Genomic DNA, 13971 nt, shown 5'->3' on the forward strand with positions numbered 1-13971 from the left:
TGTAAAGATATCAGAGTGCTATACTTAAGCAATAATATACCATGGCTAAGGGCTGTTCTTAAGCGTGACGCAACCCGGAGTTCCTGGATATACAGCCCGTAGCCATATATCACAAACTCCCGTGGAGCCTTATTGCTATTATAAACTGGTTACCAACATAATTAGAGCAGTAAAAATGTTGTTATACACATGTATACGGTCTGATATACCACGGATATACCACAGCTGTCAGCCAATCAGCATTCAGGGCTCTACCACCCAGTTTATAATATCCTTTAAAGGTTGCTTATCAAGATGTAGCCTCGCATCTATTCAAACTCCCCTTTTGGTCTGAATTGACCTGCTAATGACCTGTATTGTACTGACCGTCTCTCCCTCTGCAGCTGACATGGACAGCGTTCGCAGTAGGCCGCTATGTCCGGCTGGCAGAAGCCACCAAGTCTCAGGAGATTGTGGTCAGCTACCTGCCCCTCAGCCACATCGCTGCTCAGATGGTGGACATCTGGGTCACCATGAAGGTCGGAGGGGCAACATACTTCGCCCAGCCAGACGCACTGAAGGTGAGGTCTATTCTCGTTTATGAGAATCCCGAGAGGACATTTTTCTAGTTTTTCCATCTTACTGAGAAGACTGTTATTCAGTCCCTTACATGACCTTGTCCTCATCTTCGATAAACCTAGTGTGTAATCCAGTTAAGGGAGGAAGATTAAGACCAGACTTTTTTCACAAGTCAAAATGATACCCTGTCCTCACACAAGACAACTCTTTGTTTCCCCGTTGATCAGATCGTTAGTGTTTCTGCTCTCTGAAAAGGCATAAAAGAAGTGCCAGCTTTGCACGCTGCAATTGCAAACTCTTTTGAACAGTTCTGTGATTCTCAGGAGCTGAACTGTCTTTCTCAATATGCTAGTGTCAGTGATACTCCACACACACAGTCACACACACTTTGTGCCCTTTAGTGTGTGTATATGTTGTGACTGAGCTCCATTCCTGTCTGTTCTCAGGGCTCCCTGGTCAACACGATGAGAGAGGTGCGTCCCACAGCCTTCATGGGCGTACCACGTGTCTGGGAGAAGATGCAGGAGAAGATGAAGTCCGTCGGGGCCAAGTCGTCCACCGTGCGCAGAAAGGTGGCAGTCTGGGCCAAAGGAGTGGGTCTGCAGACCAACCTCAGCAAGATGAACCAGTATGTGTTATACATGGGCCTATTTAGTAGGGAGGGGCGGATCTGTATCACCACCTCTGTGGTTCTGACTTTGCAGCGATTTCCCTCAAGGCGAATACTACTTTGTCACAAAGATGACAGAACAGGATCATTCGTTGTCTTGCCCACGCATAGTATAATAATGCTAGCACAGTATGTACAGTAGTGAACTATAGCCTGGGGTACGAAGAGAGACATGTTCTGATGTTGTATTAAACTCCTGCTTCCTCTTCTGCCTGCTCAGGAATGGAGCTATGGCGAGGACGCCCATAAACTACCGCTTGGCCAAGAAGCTGGTGTTCAAGAAGGTCCGTAAGGCTCTGGGTCTGGACCGCTGCACCAAGTGTTACACAGGCGCCGCCCCCATCACCAAGGATACCCTGGAGTTCTTCCTCAGCCTGGACATCCCAGTGTACGAGCTGTACGGAATGAGTGAGAGCACTGGACCTCACACCATCTCTCTGCCCGACGCATTCCGCCTCACCAGGTAACTATACCCTCCACATACACCTAAAGACACAAGGCCTAAAATGACATACTACAGCTTTTAGAAAGTATTTTTGTTGTATATGCTTTGTGTTGGTGATTAAGATCTGGAAAGTTAGTGATTTATGTCTTGTCTCCCTAGCGTTGGGAAGTTGATCCCTGGTTGTGAGACTAAGATTAACAATCCTGACGAGGAGGGCAACGGGGAGATCTGCTTCTGGGGACGCCACGTCTTCATGGGCTACCTAAACCAGGCCGACAAGACCGAGGACGCCCTGGACACTGAGGGCTGGCTGCATTCTGGAGACCTGGGCAAACACGACGACAACGGCTTCCTCTTCATCACTGGACGCATCAAAGGTACAGTCTTCTCTACACACTCTATAACCCCATCTGTAAAATACCCCCAACCCTATCCCGGTCATCAGAACCCAGCTTTAAATGGAATAGACCGATGTTTTATTAAAGCCTCAGTCCACAGAAGATAGCATTTTATTGTCTGGCTCCACATAGAGAACCTATCCTAAATAAAACTTGCATTTCAATGTGTGTCCAGAGCTGATCATCACAGCGGGTGGAGAGAACATCCCTCCAGTGCCAATCGAGGATGCTGTGAAGGAGGCCGTGCCGCTGGTTAGCAACGCCATGCTCATTGGAGACAAGAGGAAGTTCCTCGCCATGCTGCTCACCATTAAGGTATGAACTGTTGGCTACAGTACTGTTTTATAATTGTTTTATTTTACCAGGTAAGTTGACTAGGAACATATTGTCATTTAAAGCAACGACCTGGGGAATAGTTACAGGGGGGGACGAGAGGGGATGAATGAGCCATTTGGAATTGTTTGTGTGTCGGTGTGAAACCAAATCCCCATGCCAACCAAGTCCCCATGCCAATATCTCAAAGGTCATATTTCAAGTTCTGACAAAACATCTTCTTCAGAACAGGGATGATATGTTGTGTATCATGGCTATCTATTACAGCCACTTTTAAAGTATCTAGTAGTTGAGAAATACCATGTGTAAAATCAGATGCAGCCTGCATTAGAGATTGCACAGTGTTGTATAAACTCCTCATCGCTGCTCCTTATCATGTAATCACCAGATGGGGCAAGGTCATAGTGGGTTATTCACAATTCTTCTTTATTGTAAGTTATACGACTTCTGCCTAACCACTGCCACCTGGTGGACATTTTAGCAAACTGCAAGTCTTTATGGTATCTTTTTTTTTTTTTTTTACCTTTATTTTACTAGGCAAGTCAGTTAAGAACAAATTCTTATTTTCAATGACGGCCTAGGAACAGTGGGTTAACTGCCTGTTCAGGGGCAGAACAACAGATTTGTACCTTGTCAGCTCAGGGATTTGAACTTGCAACCTTCCGGTTACTAGTCCAACGCTCTAACCACTAGGCTACCCTGCCGCCCCATTGTCAGTTAATAGGATTCATTGACAAAAGATCAATTATTCATGAGCAAAACAACCTTCTAAGAAAATGTGTTTTTTTGTTTCAGGACTCCTTCCCGAATAAAACATCTGTCTCTTTACCTCTCAGTGCCAGGTGAACGGAGACACTGGTGCCCCTGAAGATGAGCTGATGCCTGAGGCCGTAGAGCTGTGCCGGAAGCTGGGCAGCAACGCCATGCGAGTCTCAGAGATCGCCGGTGGGCGTGACCCGGTCATCCATGCCGCTATCCAGGAGGGTATCAACCGCGTGAACGAGAAAGCCACCTCCAACGCCCAGCGCATCCAGAAGTGGACCATCCTAAACCAGGACTTCTCCATCCCTGGGGGAGAGCTGGGTGAGCGGGGCGGGGAGCAGCCTGGGCAGGGGCCCTGGGTAGGACGGTGTGCATGTTTGTTTAATGCCATGTTCTTCTCTTCTGGTCCTGAAGGACTGCAGTATGTCGTTTTTCCCAGGTCACTATATAAGCTAGGCTCAAGTTTCCATAATGTTGCCTCATTTCCATTCATTTCAATAGAATTGTTTTTGTTTGACCTTTCTGTCTACTACAGACCATGTCGTCACTGTAGTTTTCACCACCTATCCAGTGGCGGGTGTTGATGAGCATAACAGCAGGATTTATATATCCGACTGTCTCGTTCTCTCTCTCAGGCCCCACTATGAAGCTGAAGAGGCCGGTGGTCATGAAGATGTACAAAGAGCAAGTAGAGAATTTCTACAAGGAGGTGGTGACCCCAAGCACCCCTGATAACTCCATGCCCCCCAAATAGGCATGGGACAAAAATACCCCTGCAGAGCAATTCAGAGAAACACTACAAAAGACATGCAGACAGAACAGTCTTAGACAACCACTCTTTGTTCAGTTCCTGTTTCTCTCCTGTGAACATTTTTTGCTAGCTTCCTCCTTTCATTATTGGGTTTTGTTTACATTTGTGGGTGTTGTAAAGAAAATATGTATAAGGAAAACATCCATGAGAAGCCATTGTAAGCCTTTAGGATTTTTTTAAAAGATGAGTTGTTGATATGCTGATTTCAACTATTTATTTTGTATTATTGTGATGAAGAACAATAATATATGATAGATGAAGTACAGTTGTATGTGATGAGGCTTTGTGAATTTACTGTGATACTTGCAAATAAATTGCATAGATTCCAAAAAGTCCATAGGACATGGTAGTAGAATTTACTGTGATACTTGCAAATAAATGGCATAGAATCCAGAAAGTCCATAGGACATGGTAGAATTTACTGTGATACTTGCATAGAATCCAAAAAGTCCATAGGACGAAGTCAGAAATTACTTGGCCCAAATACACACATTTGGATGATAAATAATTATTACATCCAGTGATCCCTGGTCTGGATTAAAAATAAAAGAGATGAAGTAAAGTGACAGGGAAAGAAAACACTGAACATATCATTGTCCTATTTATTATTATTGTATTGTTTTTCTGTCTGGTTTGAGTTTTGATGAAAGTGCGTCTATCATTGTGTAGTAGCTCCTAAATCGTGCAGTTCTGCAATAAATACAAAAGACAAGCCCTGGGACGACCAATGAAAATTAAGTTGTAGATTTAGTTGATTGCTTGGCGCCATAAGCACATGGCACAATGTTGAACTTCTGCACCTACCTTATCTGAGACAGAGCATCCAGATCTTTATGCTACAGAACCATATCATTCAAGCCATATTAGTTAGTCATGTTTTATATCCAATGACTTTTACGGACTCTGATCGTCTGTATGACATTGCCTGGTCTTGTTGGGATGTTTTGTAACGATTGTGTAAAATTGCTGTGACCATTTAAATACTGTAAATATGTTTTGCTTACATTTCCTATTCTCTGGTCTTTATCAGAGAACGTGTTAGTCTACAGATCATCAGTCTTGTCTTGAAGTGTGAGAGAGCTACCACTTTCCTCATGCAAACCAGCACAACGCAGACGCGTGTGATGAGAAAAGAGTTTGGTCCTTGCACCACTGAATTAGTCTTTCTGAAAACCAGTTCATTATATGTTCTCTGGGGTAACTAATCTAAAGAGAATAGAGAATTGAATAGCATTTCAAAATAAGCAGTCATCCTGAAACATTATAGATACAATCTTACCTAAGACAGGTGTGGACTGGTGTTCACTCTTATTACATTGCAAGTACTCTCCCTAAACACACACATATGCATGCTGAGTGGAATTGTGAAAACCATGTATCTCTGCTACCTGCTGTAAATGTTAGGAGAACTTGGACTTCTGAGTCTTATTGCTGGGTGTGAATTTTGGCCATTTGTCAAACCTTTGAGTCAGTACTTGCTAAACATACTCCCATGTGCATCGTAGTAGGAAGAAACGAGTTTGATTTGTGGTTAAGACTTTGGCTTCCAGTACCTTTTGATGAAATACTTGAATTTGAAGAGATGTTTAAAACAAAGTCATCTAATACGAATGAAATCCAAAGATCCACTAACATGCCATTGTCTCAGATGAAAGTGAGTAGGTCAAGCCCCTTGCAGTTTGCAGAGATGTTAGAGTGCTTCCATATTCAGAGAGAAGCTCAACTGGAGACCCATGTTGATGTTCAGGAAGACCTGTAAATAAACTATTAGCTTACCAAGAGTGACCTTGTATTGTTTGTTGAATGAAGTTGTGTACAGAATCAAACATTACAGAAAATGAAGGTGAATCAGTATTTTGTTTTCCCAACTGATTTCTGCAGAATTCACTGGTGTCATAGATTTCTGTTGATGCTTGTACTGGAATAAAAGACACACAGAAGAGTGTTAGCTACTGCAACTAGCCCGTCAAAGCTCCATACCAAGGAAGCCCCATGCAAAGTTACCTTCCTAACACCAGGACTTTGAGCTGTTAAACTCTATTTACATGCAAATCAAATGCATACAAGACAGTTCATGACTGCCAACTAAAGACACATTATACCGGTTTTACCTGCGTCTCAAGCTTAAGCGCTTTTCTCGTATTGGGTGGGGAAGACACCGGAGTATTCTGTATGTGACCTAGCTGGGAAATAAGTTATTCATTCTGTAATATCAAGAGTAGTTATTTTTGCATAATCTTCAATTAGATGGTAGCTATAAGATTATTTTCAGATAGAAAACACACAGTACAAAGCATAAATGCATGTATAAACCTTGTCATCAAAACCTTTTGAACTCTGCAGTGCCTGATTCACCCCACAATCTGCTCAACATGACTGACCTCCACCCCTTCCAACAGAGCCCATCAAACTGGTCAACTAAGAGCCACGAACACAGACTCAATTACTTTAATATGATTTCAAAAATAACAGTTCTCCTTATTACAACTTGCATTATATGGCCACATGGTGGCGTCGTATGCCAAGTTTAAAATACAACATTTTGTTGTTCAGCCCAAGGTAGCATTAACCAAATAAATGGAACACATTTTAGCCCCCCCAAGCAAACCCTCCCTTGATAAATAAATACAGCCAACCCCATCCCCGACACATGACAACCATTGACACAGGAAACGGCCCTCCACACATGCCTCCTAACAGCATCAGGAGAAGGAACAGTCACCATTTGCTGCTTTTGTCTCCTATATTGTTCAAATCCACAGTAGATGGTCTACCTTTGCTTAATCACACACTCTACCGGCCAAAAGTTTTAGAACCTCATTCAAGAGTTTTTCTTTGACTATTTTCTACATTGTAGAATAATAGTGAAGACATCACAACGATGAAATAACACATATGGAATCATGTAGCAACCAAGGAAGTGTTAAACAAATTAAAATATGCTTTATAGTTGAGATTCTTCAAAGTAGCCACCCTTTGCCTTGATGACAGCTTTGCACACTCTTGACATTCTCTCAACCAGCTTCATGAGGTAGTCACCTGGAATGCATTTCAATTAACAGCTCCTTGTTAAAAGTTCATTTGTGGAATTTCTTTCCTTAATGCGTTTGATCCAATCAGTTGTGTTGTGACAAGGTAGGGTTGGTATACAGAACATAGCGCTATTTGGTAAAAGACCAAGTTCATATTATGGCAAGAACAGCTCAAATAAGCAAAGAAAAAAACAGTATCATAATTTTAAGACAGGAAGGTCAGTCACTAAGGAACATTTAAGAAAGTTTCTTCAAGTGTAGTCGCAAGAACCATCAAGCGCTATGATGAAACTGGCTCTCATGAGGACCGCCACAGGAATGGAAGACCCAGAGTTACCTCTGTTGCAGAGGATATGTTCATTAGAGTTACCAGCCTCAAATAAATGCTTCACAGAGTTCAAGTAACAGACATCTCAACATCAACTGTTCAAAGGAGACTGTGAATCAGACCTCCATGGTCGAATTGCTGCAAAGAAACCACTACTAAAGGACACCAATAAGAAGAAGAGACTTGGCTTGGGACAAGAAACACAAGCAATGGACATCAGACCAGTGGAAATCTGTCCTTTGGTCTGGAGTCCAAATGGGAGCTTGTTGGTCCCAACCGCCGTGTCTTGTGAGATGAATGATCTCTGCATGTATGGTTCCCCCCGTGAAGCATGGAGGAAGAGGTGTGATGGTGCTTTGCTGGTGACACTGACAGTGATTTATTTAGAATTCAAGGCACACTTAACCAGCATGGCTACCACAGCATTCTGCAGCGATACACCATCCCATCTGGTTTGGGCTTAGTGGGTCTATCATTTGTCTTTCAAAAGGACAATGACCCAACACACCTCCAGGTTGTGTAAGGGCTATTTTACCAAGGAGAGTGGTTGAGTGCTGCATCAGATGACCTGGCCTCCACAATCCCCCTGACCTCAACCAAATTGAGATGGTTTGGGATGAGTCGAACCAGAGTGAAGGAAAAGCAGCCAACAAGTGCTCAGCATGTGGGAACTCCTTCAAGACTGTTGGAAAACCATTCCAGGTGAAGCTGGTTGAGAGAATGCCAAGAGTGTGCCAAGCTGTCATTGAGGCAAAGGGTGGCTAAGTGTTTAAAACTTTTTGGGTTACTACATGACTCCATGTGTGTTTTTTCATAGTTTTGATGTTATTCTACAATGTAGAAAATAGTAAAAAGAATAAATCCTTAATGAGTAGGTGTTTTAAAACTTTTGACTGGTAGTGTATATTGATATAGATTCAATTGAAATGCTTCCTTCCACCATAGTATCTTTTCCTATGGTGTTATTGTTTAACAGTTTAAGGGATCGCACTTGGGATAAAAATACAGATAAATATTGAACCAAAGAGAGGGTGACAGTTTGTGCCTGGGCTTCGTAACCATGCCTCATAGAGTACGGACAAATAGAACACTGCCTCATACTTTGAGTTAAAAATACTCAAATTATAATAGGACATTAAAATACTTCTTCTCACTGAAAAGTCCACCTTTTCCTCCTTGATAAACGTATACTGGATGATATAGACTTGGTTAGCTCATACATCAAACATATTCCCAACACCTGTTCCGTGGTGTCCAACTGCAACAACTATGATACACAATACAACATTCAGGGAAGTTCTCCATGGCGCAACATTAGTCCTAAAAGAACACAATTGACGGCATGTTTCTGTATATATAAACACACGCCAACACAAATAAAAACTATTAAATCATTTTAAAAAAGGTTGGCAAAAAAATCTGTTGTATTGCATGTAAATATTGTATAAAATTCTTAAAAATACAGTTTAGATAATTACTTAAGTACTGAAGTCACCACAGCCAAAAGTGCAGAGGTACATAAATAAAAGATTGACTGTTGGTCGACGGTTGGTGGGGCTTCTCTATGGAAGAGCTGCACAGAGCTGCCTGCCACTTAACCCTTCAGCCCCTCATATTCACACACACGAGGACAAGAACGTTCCTCTCGCTTGAGACACACACAACCCATCCCACTCACACAGTTGCAAAGTACATCTTTTAAAAATCACTGGCAGGGATGTTGACATCGGCACAGCCAGACAAATAGAGGGGTGGTGGACAGAGCAGAGTGGATGCAGAGAGGAACTTAAGGCGGTTGCTGTTTCACTCTCCAACAGATCCACACATTCAGACCTCAACACCACAGCACCCTCACAGAGGAGAAGGGCCAGAGAGCTGTGTGTGCACTTTGCAGGCCCAGGACACAGAACAGACACAACTATTAAAGCTTTATCATCCAAATAAATAGAGCTGTTCACTAGGTGAAACAGAAGGAAAGTGAGGGGGAAACTTTACCGTTAGTCTGAGTGTGAAACCACAGTGGACGTGAAGGCTAGAGGAGCCCCAGTAAGAGAAACATGACTGACTGACTGACTGACTGACTGAGGCCTGGTCTGGCACTGACCCTATCCATAGAAAACTAAACCTCAGGCACAACACAATATCAGCTATACAACCATTCATATTAGGATCTGGAAAGAAACCAGGCAAAGTACCACTGCTGATGAACAGATGAGTCTTAGGATTTCTGGAAGGCTTGTGTTCCTAATAATAGCAGAGATCAATCACTGAAGTAGCCTCCAATTTGCAGAGAAACCCCACTGGGAGGATCAACTGATTTTAAGAGAGGGCACTTATGACAAACGGAATTTCAGGCTTCCCAATTAACACTTAGTCAGGAGAGGGACTTTGCTCTTTAACCAGTGTCAGTGGACCCTCACACTGGCCAAAACATAAAGGCACTGAGAGGATAATATGTTTGTTTCTAGCCCTAGAAAATGAGCAGTAATACATTCATAGCTCACAGGTATCTGAATCGCAATCCCCAAAACAAAATACTCCAAACCTATCAGTACAAGTTTGGAGGAGGGTCTATGGCTACGGCTTTTTTACCCCCCCCCCCCCCCACACACACTTAAAAGGCCATTCAGAAGTGATCCTCCACAGCTATTTCCCCTAGCTGTTGAGCCCTTTCATGCACATTGAGATGGAAGCGGGAGGGACGTTTGAACTGACAAACTGACAAGAGATGAACCCCATCCAGAACACTACCACCAAGAGATGAACCCCATCCAGAACACTACCACCAAGAGATGAACCCCATCCAGAACACTACCACCAAGAGATGAACCCCATCCAGAACACTACCACCAATAGGCACATACACAACTTAATGCCTGTGTGTAGAGACACCCTGGCATGGGACCCAAATGCCTCTCACTGTTGTGTGTGTGTGTGTGTGTGTAAGGGCTTGCTTGTGCTCAAGCTAGCTTAAAGAACACTGAAAAAGTGACTAACGAAAGACACCCCCCCCTAAAGCCTCTGAAATGCTCACACAGACACACACACACTCTCCCTCACACACTCTCCCTCACACACACACACACTCCCACACACACACACGAATGTATGCATGCATAGACAGGAATATTCCTATAGAGAAATTAACTCCAGCAGAGATGAGGGGGAGGGGAGGAGTGTTGTGCCGGGTAAGAGTGTGTGAGTGGGGAGGAAGGAGAGGAGAAGTATTGGCTTTGCAATGGCTAGAAGTGAGGCGAGAGGGGGAGGGAGAGGAGAGTAGTCGCATTCCACAGTTCTGCACACAGGCTGCTCTGCTGCTCTCCATAAGAAACATATATAATACATCTCTTGCCAGTCCCAGGCCAGCTCCCCTAGTCTGGTCCTCCAGTCCAGGTTAGAGGGACAGTGGCATAGCTGCTCTGACCTCATCCGCTCTCCTCCCTCGTCCTGTTCCTCCATTCTCCAGAAAATAGTGAAAGTGTGAGTTGTATTGTTATTCTGTTTCTCTCTGTAGCTCTGCTACAGCTCCACCTCCCCAGTGGGGGTCCAGGGGCCGAGGAGAGACAGCAGCCCAGCACCGGCCCCGCCACGGTCCTCTGCGCTGCAGGCTTCCTGTCACGTGGCCGTGGTCTCCAGGCAGCTCTGTAGTTTGCGGACGGTCAACTCGTCCAGAGAGAACAGGTCAAAGTCAAAGGTGGTGTTGGTCACGTTGAAGTGGCCCGTCTCCTCGATCAGATTCACTATCTGGGGAAGAGAAGAGAGGAGGGTATAATGACCGGGCTTAGATGAACATCAAATCACATTGAACATACAAAATAGTTTGAACTGTGACGTGATAAAGGTATGATAACAGGACTAAAAAGTGAGTTTTACAACACATGTATACGCCACACACTTACATATGTAAACATAACACAGCCACACGCATACCTGCTGTAGGACGTTGCGCTCCCTCAGAGCCATTAGTCTGCGGTGGAGGTCCACCAGCTCCTCTGTGTAGGCCTGAAGAGGATAGTGGAGAACTGCTTAGTGAGTTACCTATTATTGAAACCGGTCCATTCACTATGTGATTACTGATTAACCAGTGTTGTACACCAGGAAGAATGTAGAGTGACAATCTAGACTAGTGGTGATAAAGCAGTACTGTAGAATTTGAACTAGAGTATATTGAACACTGCACTGGTAATATATACAGATGTATCAAGAGAAATAAGAAAAAAGGTAATAAAGTGTGAATATTTACCCTTCCTACCTTGTCGTATCCCTTCTTCAGCACCTTCTCTGGGCGGCTGCAGATGTCTGGGCTCTTCCTGCCCAAGACCTGCTCAGACAACACAGAGAGAGGTGGAGGGATAAACAGATAGAACACAGAGAGGTGGAGGGGGGGCAGAGGGATAAACAGAGAACACAGAGAGAGAGGTGGAGGGGGGCAGAGGGATAAAACAGAGAGAGGTGGAGGGGGGACAGAGGGATAAACAGAGAACACAGAGAGAGAGGTGGAGGGGGGGGGCAGAGGGATAAACAGAGAACACAGAGAGAGAGGTGGAGGGGGGACAGAGAGATAAACAGAGAACACAGAGAGAGAGGTGGAGGGGGGACAGAGGGATAAACAAAGAACACAGAGAGAGAGGTGGAGGGGGGACAGAGGGATAAACAGAGAACACAGAGAGAGAGGTGGAGGGATAAACAGAGAACAGAGAGAGAGAGGTGGAGGGGGGACAGAGGGATAAACAGAGAACACAGAGAGAGAGGTGGAGGGGGGCAGAGGGATAAACAGAGAACACAGAGAGAGAGGTGGAGGGGGGCAGAGGGATAAACAGAGAACACAGAGAGAGAGGTGGAGGGGGACAGAGGGATAAACAGAGAACACAGAGAGAGAGGTGGAGGGGGGACAGAGGGATAAACAGAGAACACAGAGAGAGGTGGAGGGGGGGACAGAGGGATAAACAGAGAACACAGAGAGAGAGGTAGAGGGATAAACAGAGAACACAGAGAGAGAGGTGGAGGGGGGAGACAGAGAACACAGAGAGAGAGGTGGAGGGGGGAGACAGAACACAGAGAGAGAGGTGGAGGGGGAGACAGAGAACACAGAGAGAGAGGTGGAGGGATAAACAGAGAACACAGAGAGAGAGGTGGAGGGATAAACAGAGAACACAGAGAGAGAGGTGGAGGGATAAACAGAGAACACAGAGAGAGAGGTGGAGGGATAAACAGAGAACACAGAGAGAGAGGTGGAGGGATAAACAGAGAACACAGAGAGAGAGGTGGAGGATAAACAGAGAACACAGAGAGAGAGGTGGAGGGATAAACAGAGAACACAGAGAGAGGTGGAGGGGGGACAGAGGGATAAACAGAGAACACAGAGAGAGAGGTGGAGGGGGACAGAGGGATAAACAGAGAACACAGAGAGAGAGGTGGAGGGGGGCAGAGGGATAAACAGAGAACACAGAGAGAGAGGTGGAGGGGGGACAGAGGGATAAACAGAGAACACAGAGAGAGAGGTGGAGGGGGACAGAGGGATAAACAGAGAACACAGAGAGAGAGGTGGAGGGGGGACAGAGGGATAAACAGAGAACACAGAGAGAGAGGTGGAGGGGGGCAGAGGGATAAACAGAGAACACAGAGAGAGAGGTGGAGGGGGGGCAGAGGGATAAACAGAGAACACAGAGAGAGAGGTGGAGGGGGGACAGAGGGATAAACAGAGAACACAGAGAGAGAGGTGGAGGGATAAACAGAGAACACAGAGAGAGAGGTGGAGGGGGGACAGAGGGATAAACAGAGAACACAGAGAGAGAGGTGGAGGGGGGGACAGAGGGATAAACAGAGAACACAGAGAGAGAGGTGAAGGGATAAACAGAGAACACAGAGAGAGAGGTGAAGGGATAAACAGAGAACACAGAGAGAGAGGTGAAGGGATAAACAGAGAACACAGAGAGAGAGGTGGAGGGGGGACAGAGGGATAAACAGAGAACACAGAGAGAGAGGTGGAGGGGGGACAGAGGGATAAACAGAGAACACAGAGAGAGAGGTGGAGGGGGGACAGAGGGATAAACAGAGAACACAGAGAGGTGGAGGGGGGGACAGAGGGATAAACAGAGAACACAGAGAGAGAGGTGGAGGGGGGGGACAGAGAACACAGAGAGAGAGGTGGAGGGATAAACAGAGAACACAGAGAGAGTAGAGGTAAACAGAGAACACAGAGGAGAGGGACAGAGGGATAAACAGAGAACACAGAGAGAGAGGTGGAGGGATAAACAGAGAACACAGAGAGAGAGAGGGATAAACAGAGAACACAGAGAGAGAGGTGGAGGGATAAACAGAGAACACAGAGAGAGAGGTGGAGGGGGGACAGAGGGATAAACAGAGAACACAGAGAGAGGTGAGAACACAGAGGGATAAACAGAGAACACAGAGAGAGTGGAGGGGTGGAGAGAGGTGGAGGGGGAGACAGAGAACACAGAGAGAGAGGTGGAGGGGGAGACAGAGAACACAGAGAGAGAGGTGGAGGTGGAAACAGAGAACACAGAGAGAGAGGTGGAGGGATAAACAGAGAACACAGAGAGAGAGGTGGAGGGATAAACAGAGAACACAGAGAGAGAGGTGGAGGGATAAACAGAGAACACAGAGAGAGAGG

At 45.2% G+C, this 13971-nt stretch overlaps 2 protein-coding genes across 7 annotated transcripts in view; one reads left to right on the top strand and one right to left on the bottom strand.

Annotated features, from left to right (window-relative positions):
• acsbg2 (acyl-CoA synthetase bubblegum family member 2) overlaps positions 1-5758 on the top strand; it is a 41332-nt gene extending 35574 nt beyond the window's left edge. For all 4 annotated transcript variants that reach the window (XM_065009036.1, XM_029632630.2, XM_029632631.2 and 1 more), the window contains exons 9-15: positions 384-560; positions 1005-1186; positions 1449-1691; positions 1833-2050; positions 2247-2386; positions 3241-3487; positions 3802-5758. In XM_065009036.1, the coding sequence (XP_064865108.1) occupies positions 384-560; positions 1005-1186; positions 1449-1691; positions 1833-2050; positions 2247-2386; positions 3241-3487; positions 3802-3920 (1326 nt within the window). In that variant the 3' untranslated portion in view covers positions 3921-5758. The remainder of the gene's footprint in view (positions 1-383; positions 561-1004; positions 1187-1448; positions 1692-1832; positions 2051-2246; positions 2387-3240; positions 3488-3801) is intronic.
• Positions 5759-6409: 651 nt separating this feature from the next.
• The window catches only part of LOC115108379 (protein ENL-like), a 59370-nt gene continuing 51808 nt past the window's right edge, over positions 6410-13971 (bottom strand). For 2 of the 3 annotated variants that reach the window (XM_065009037.1, XM_065009038.1), the window contains 3 exons: positions 11581-11658; positions 11268-11339; positions 6410-11081 (listed from right to left, as the gene is read on the bottom strand). In XM_065009037.1, coding sequence (XP_064865109.1) covers positions 10953-11081; positions 11268-11339; positions 11581-11658 — 279 coding nt within the window. In that variant the 3' untranslated portion in view covers positions 6410-10952. The remainder of the gene's footprint in view (positions 11082-11267; positions 11340-11580; positions 11659-13971) is intronic. The other variant, XM_029632632.2, reaches the window with a different exon arrangement.

Source organism: Oncorhynchus nerka, linkage group LG24 (assembly GCF_034236695.1).
Source record: "Oncorhynchus nerka isolate Pitt River linkage group LG24, Oner_Uvic_2.0, whole genome shotgun sequence".
Taxonomy (NCBI): Eukaryota; Metazoa; Chordata; class Actinopteri; order Salmoniformes; family Salmonidae; genus Oncorhynchus; species Oncorhynchus nerka.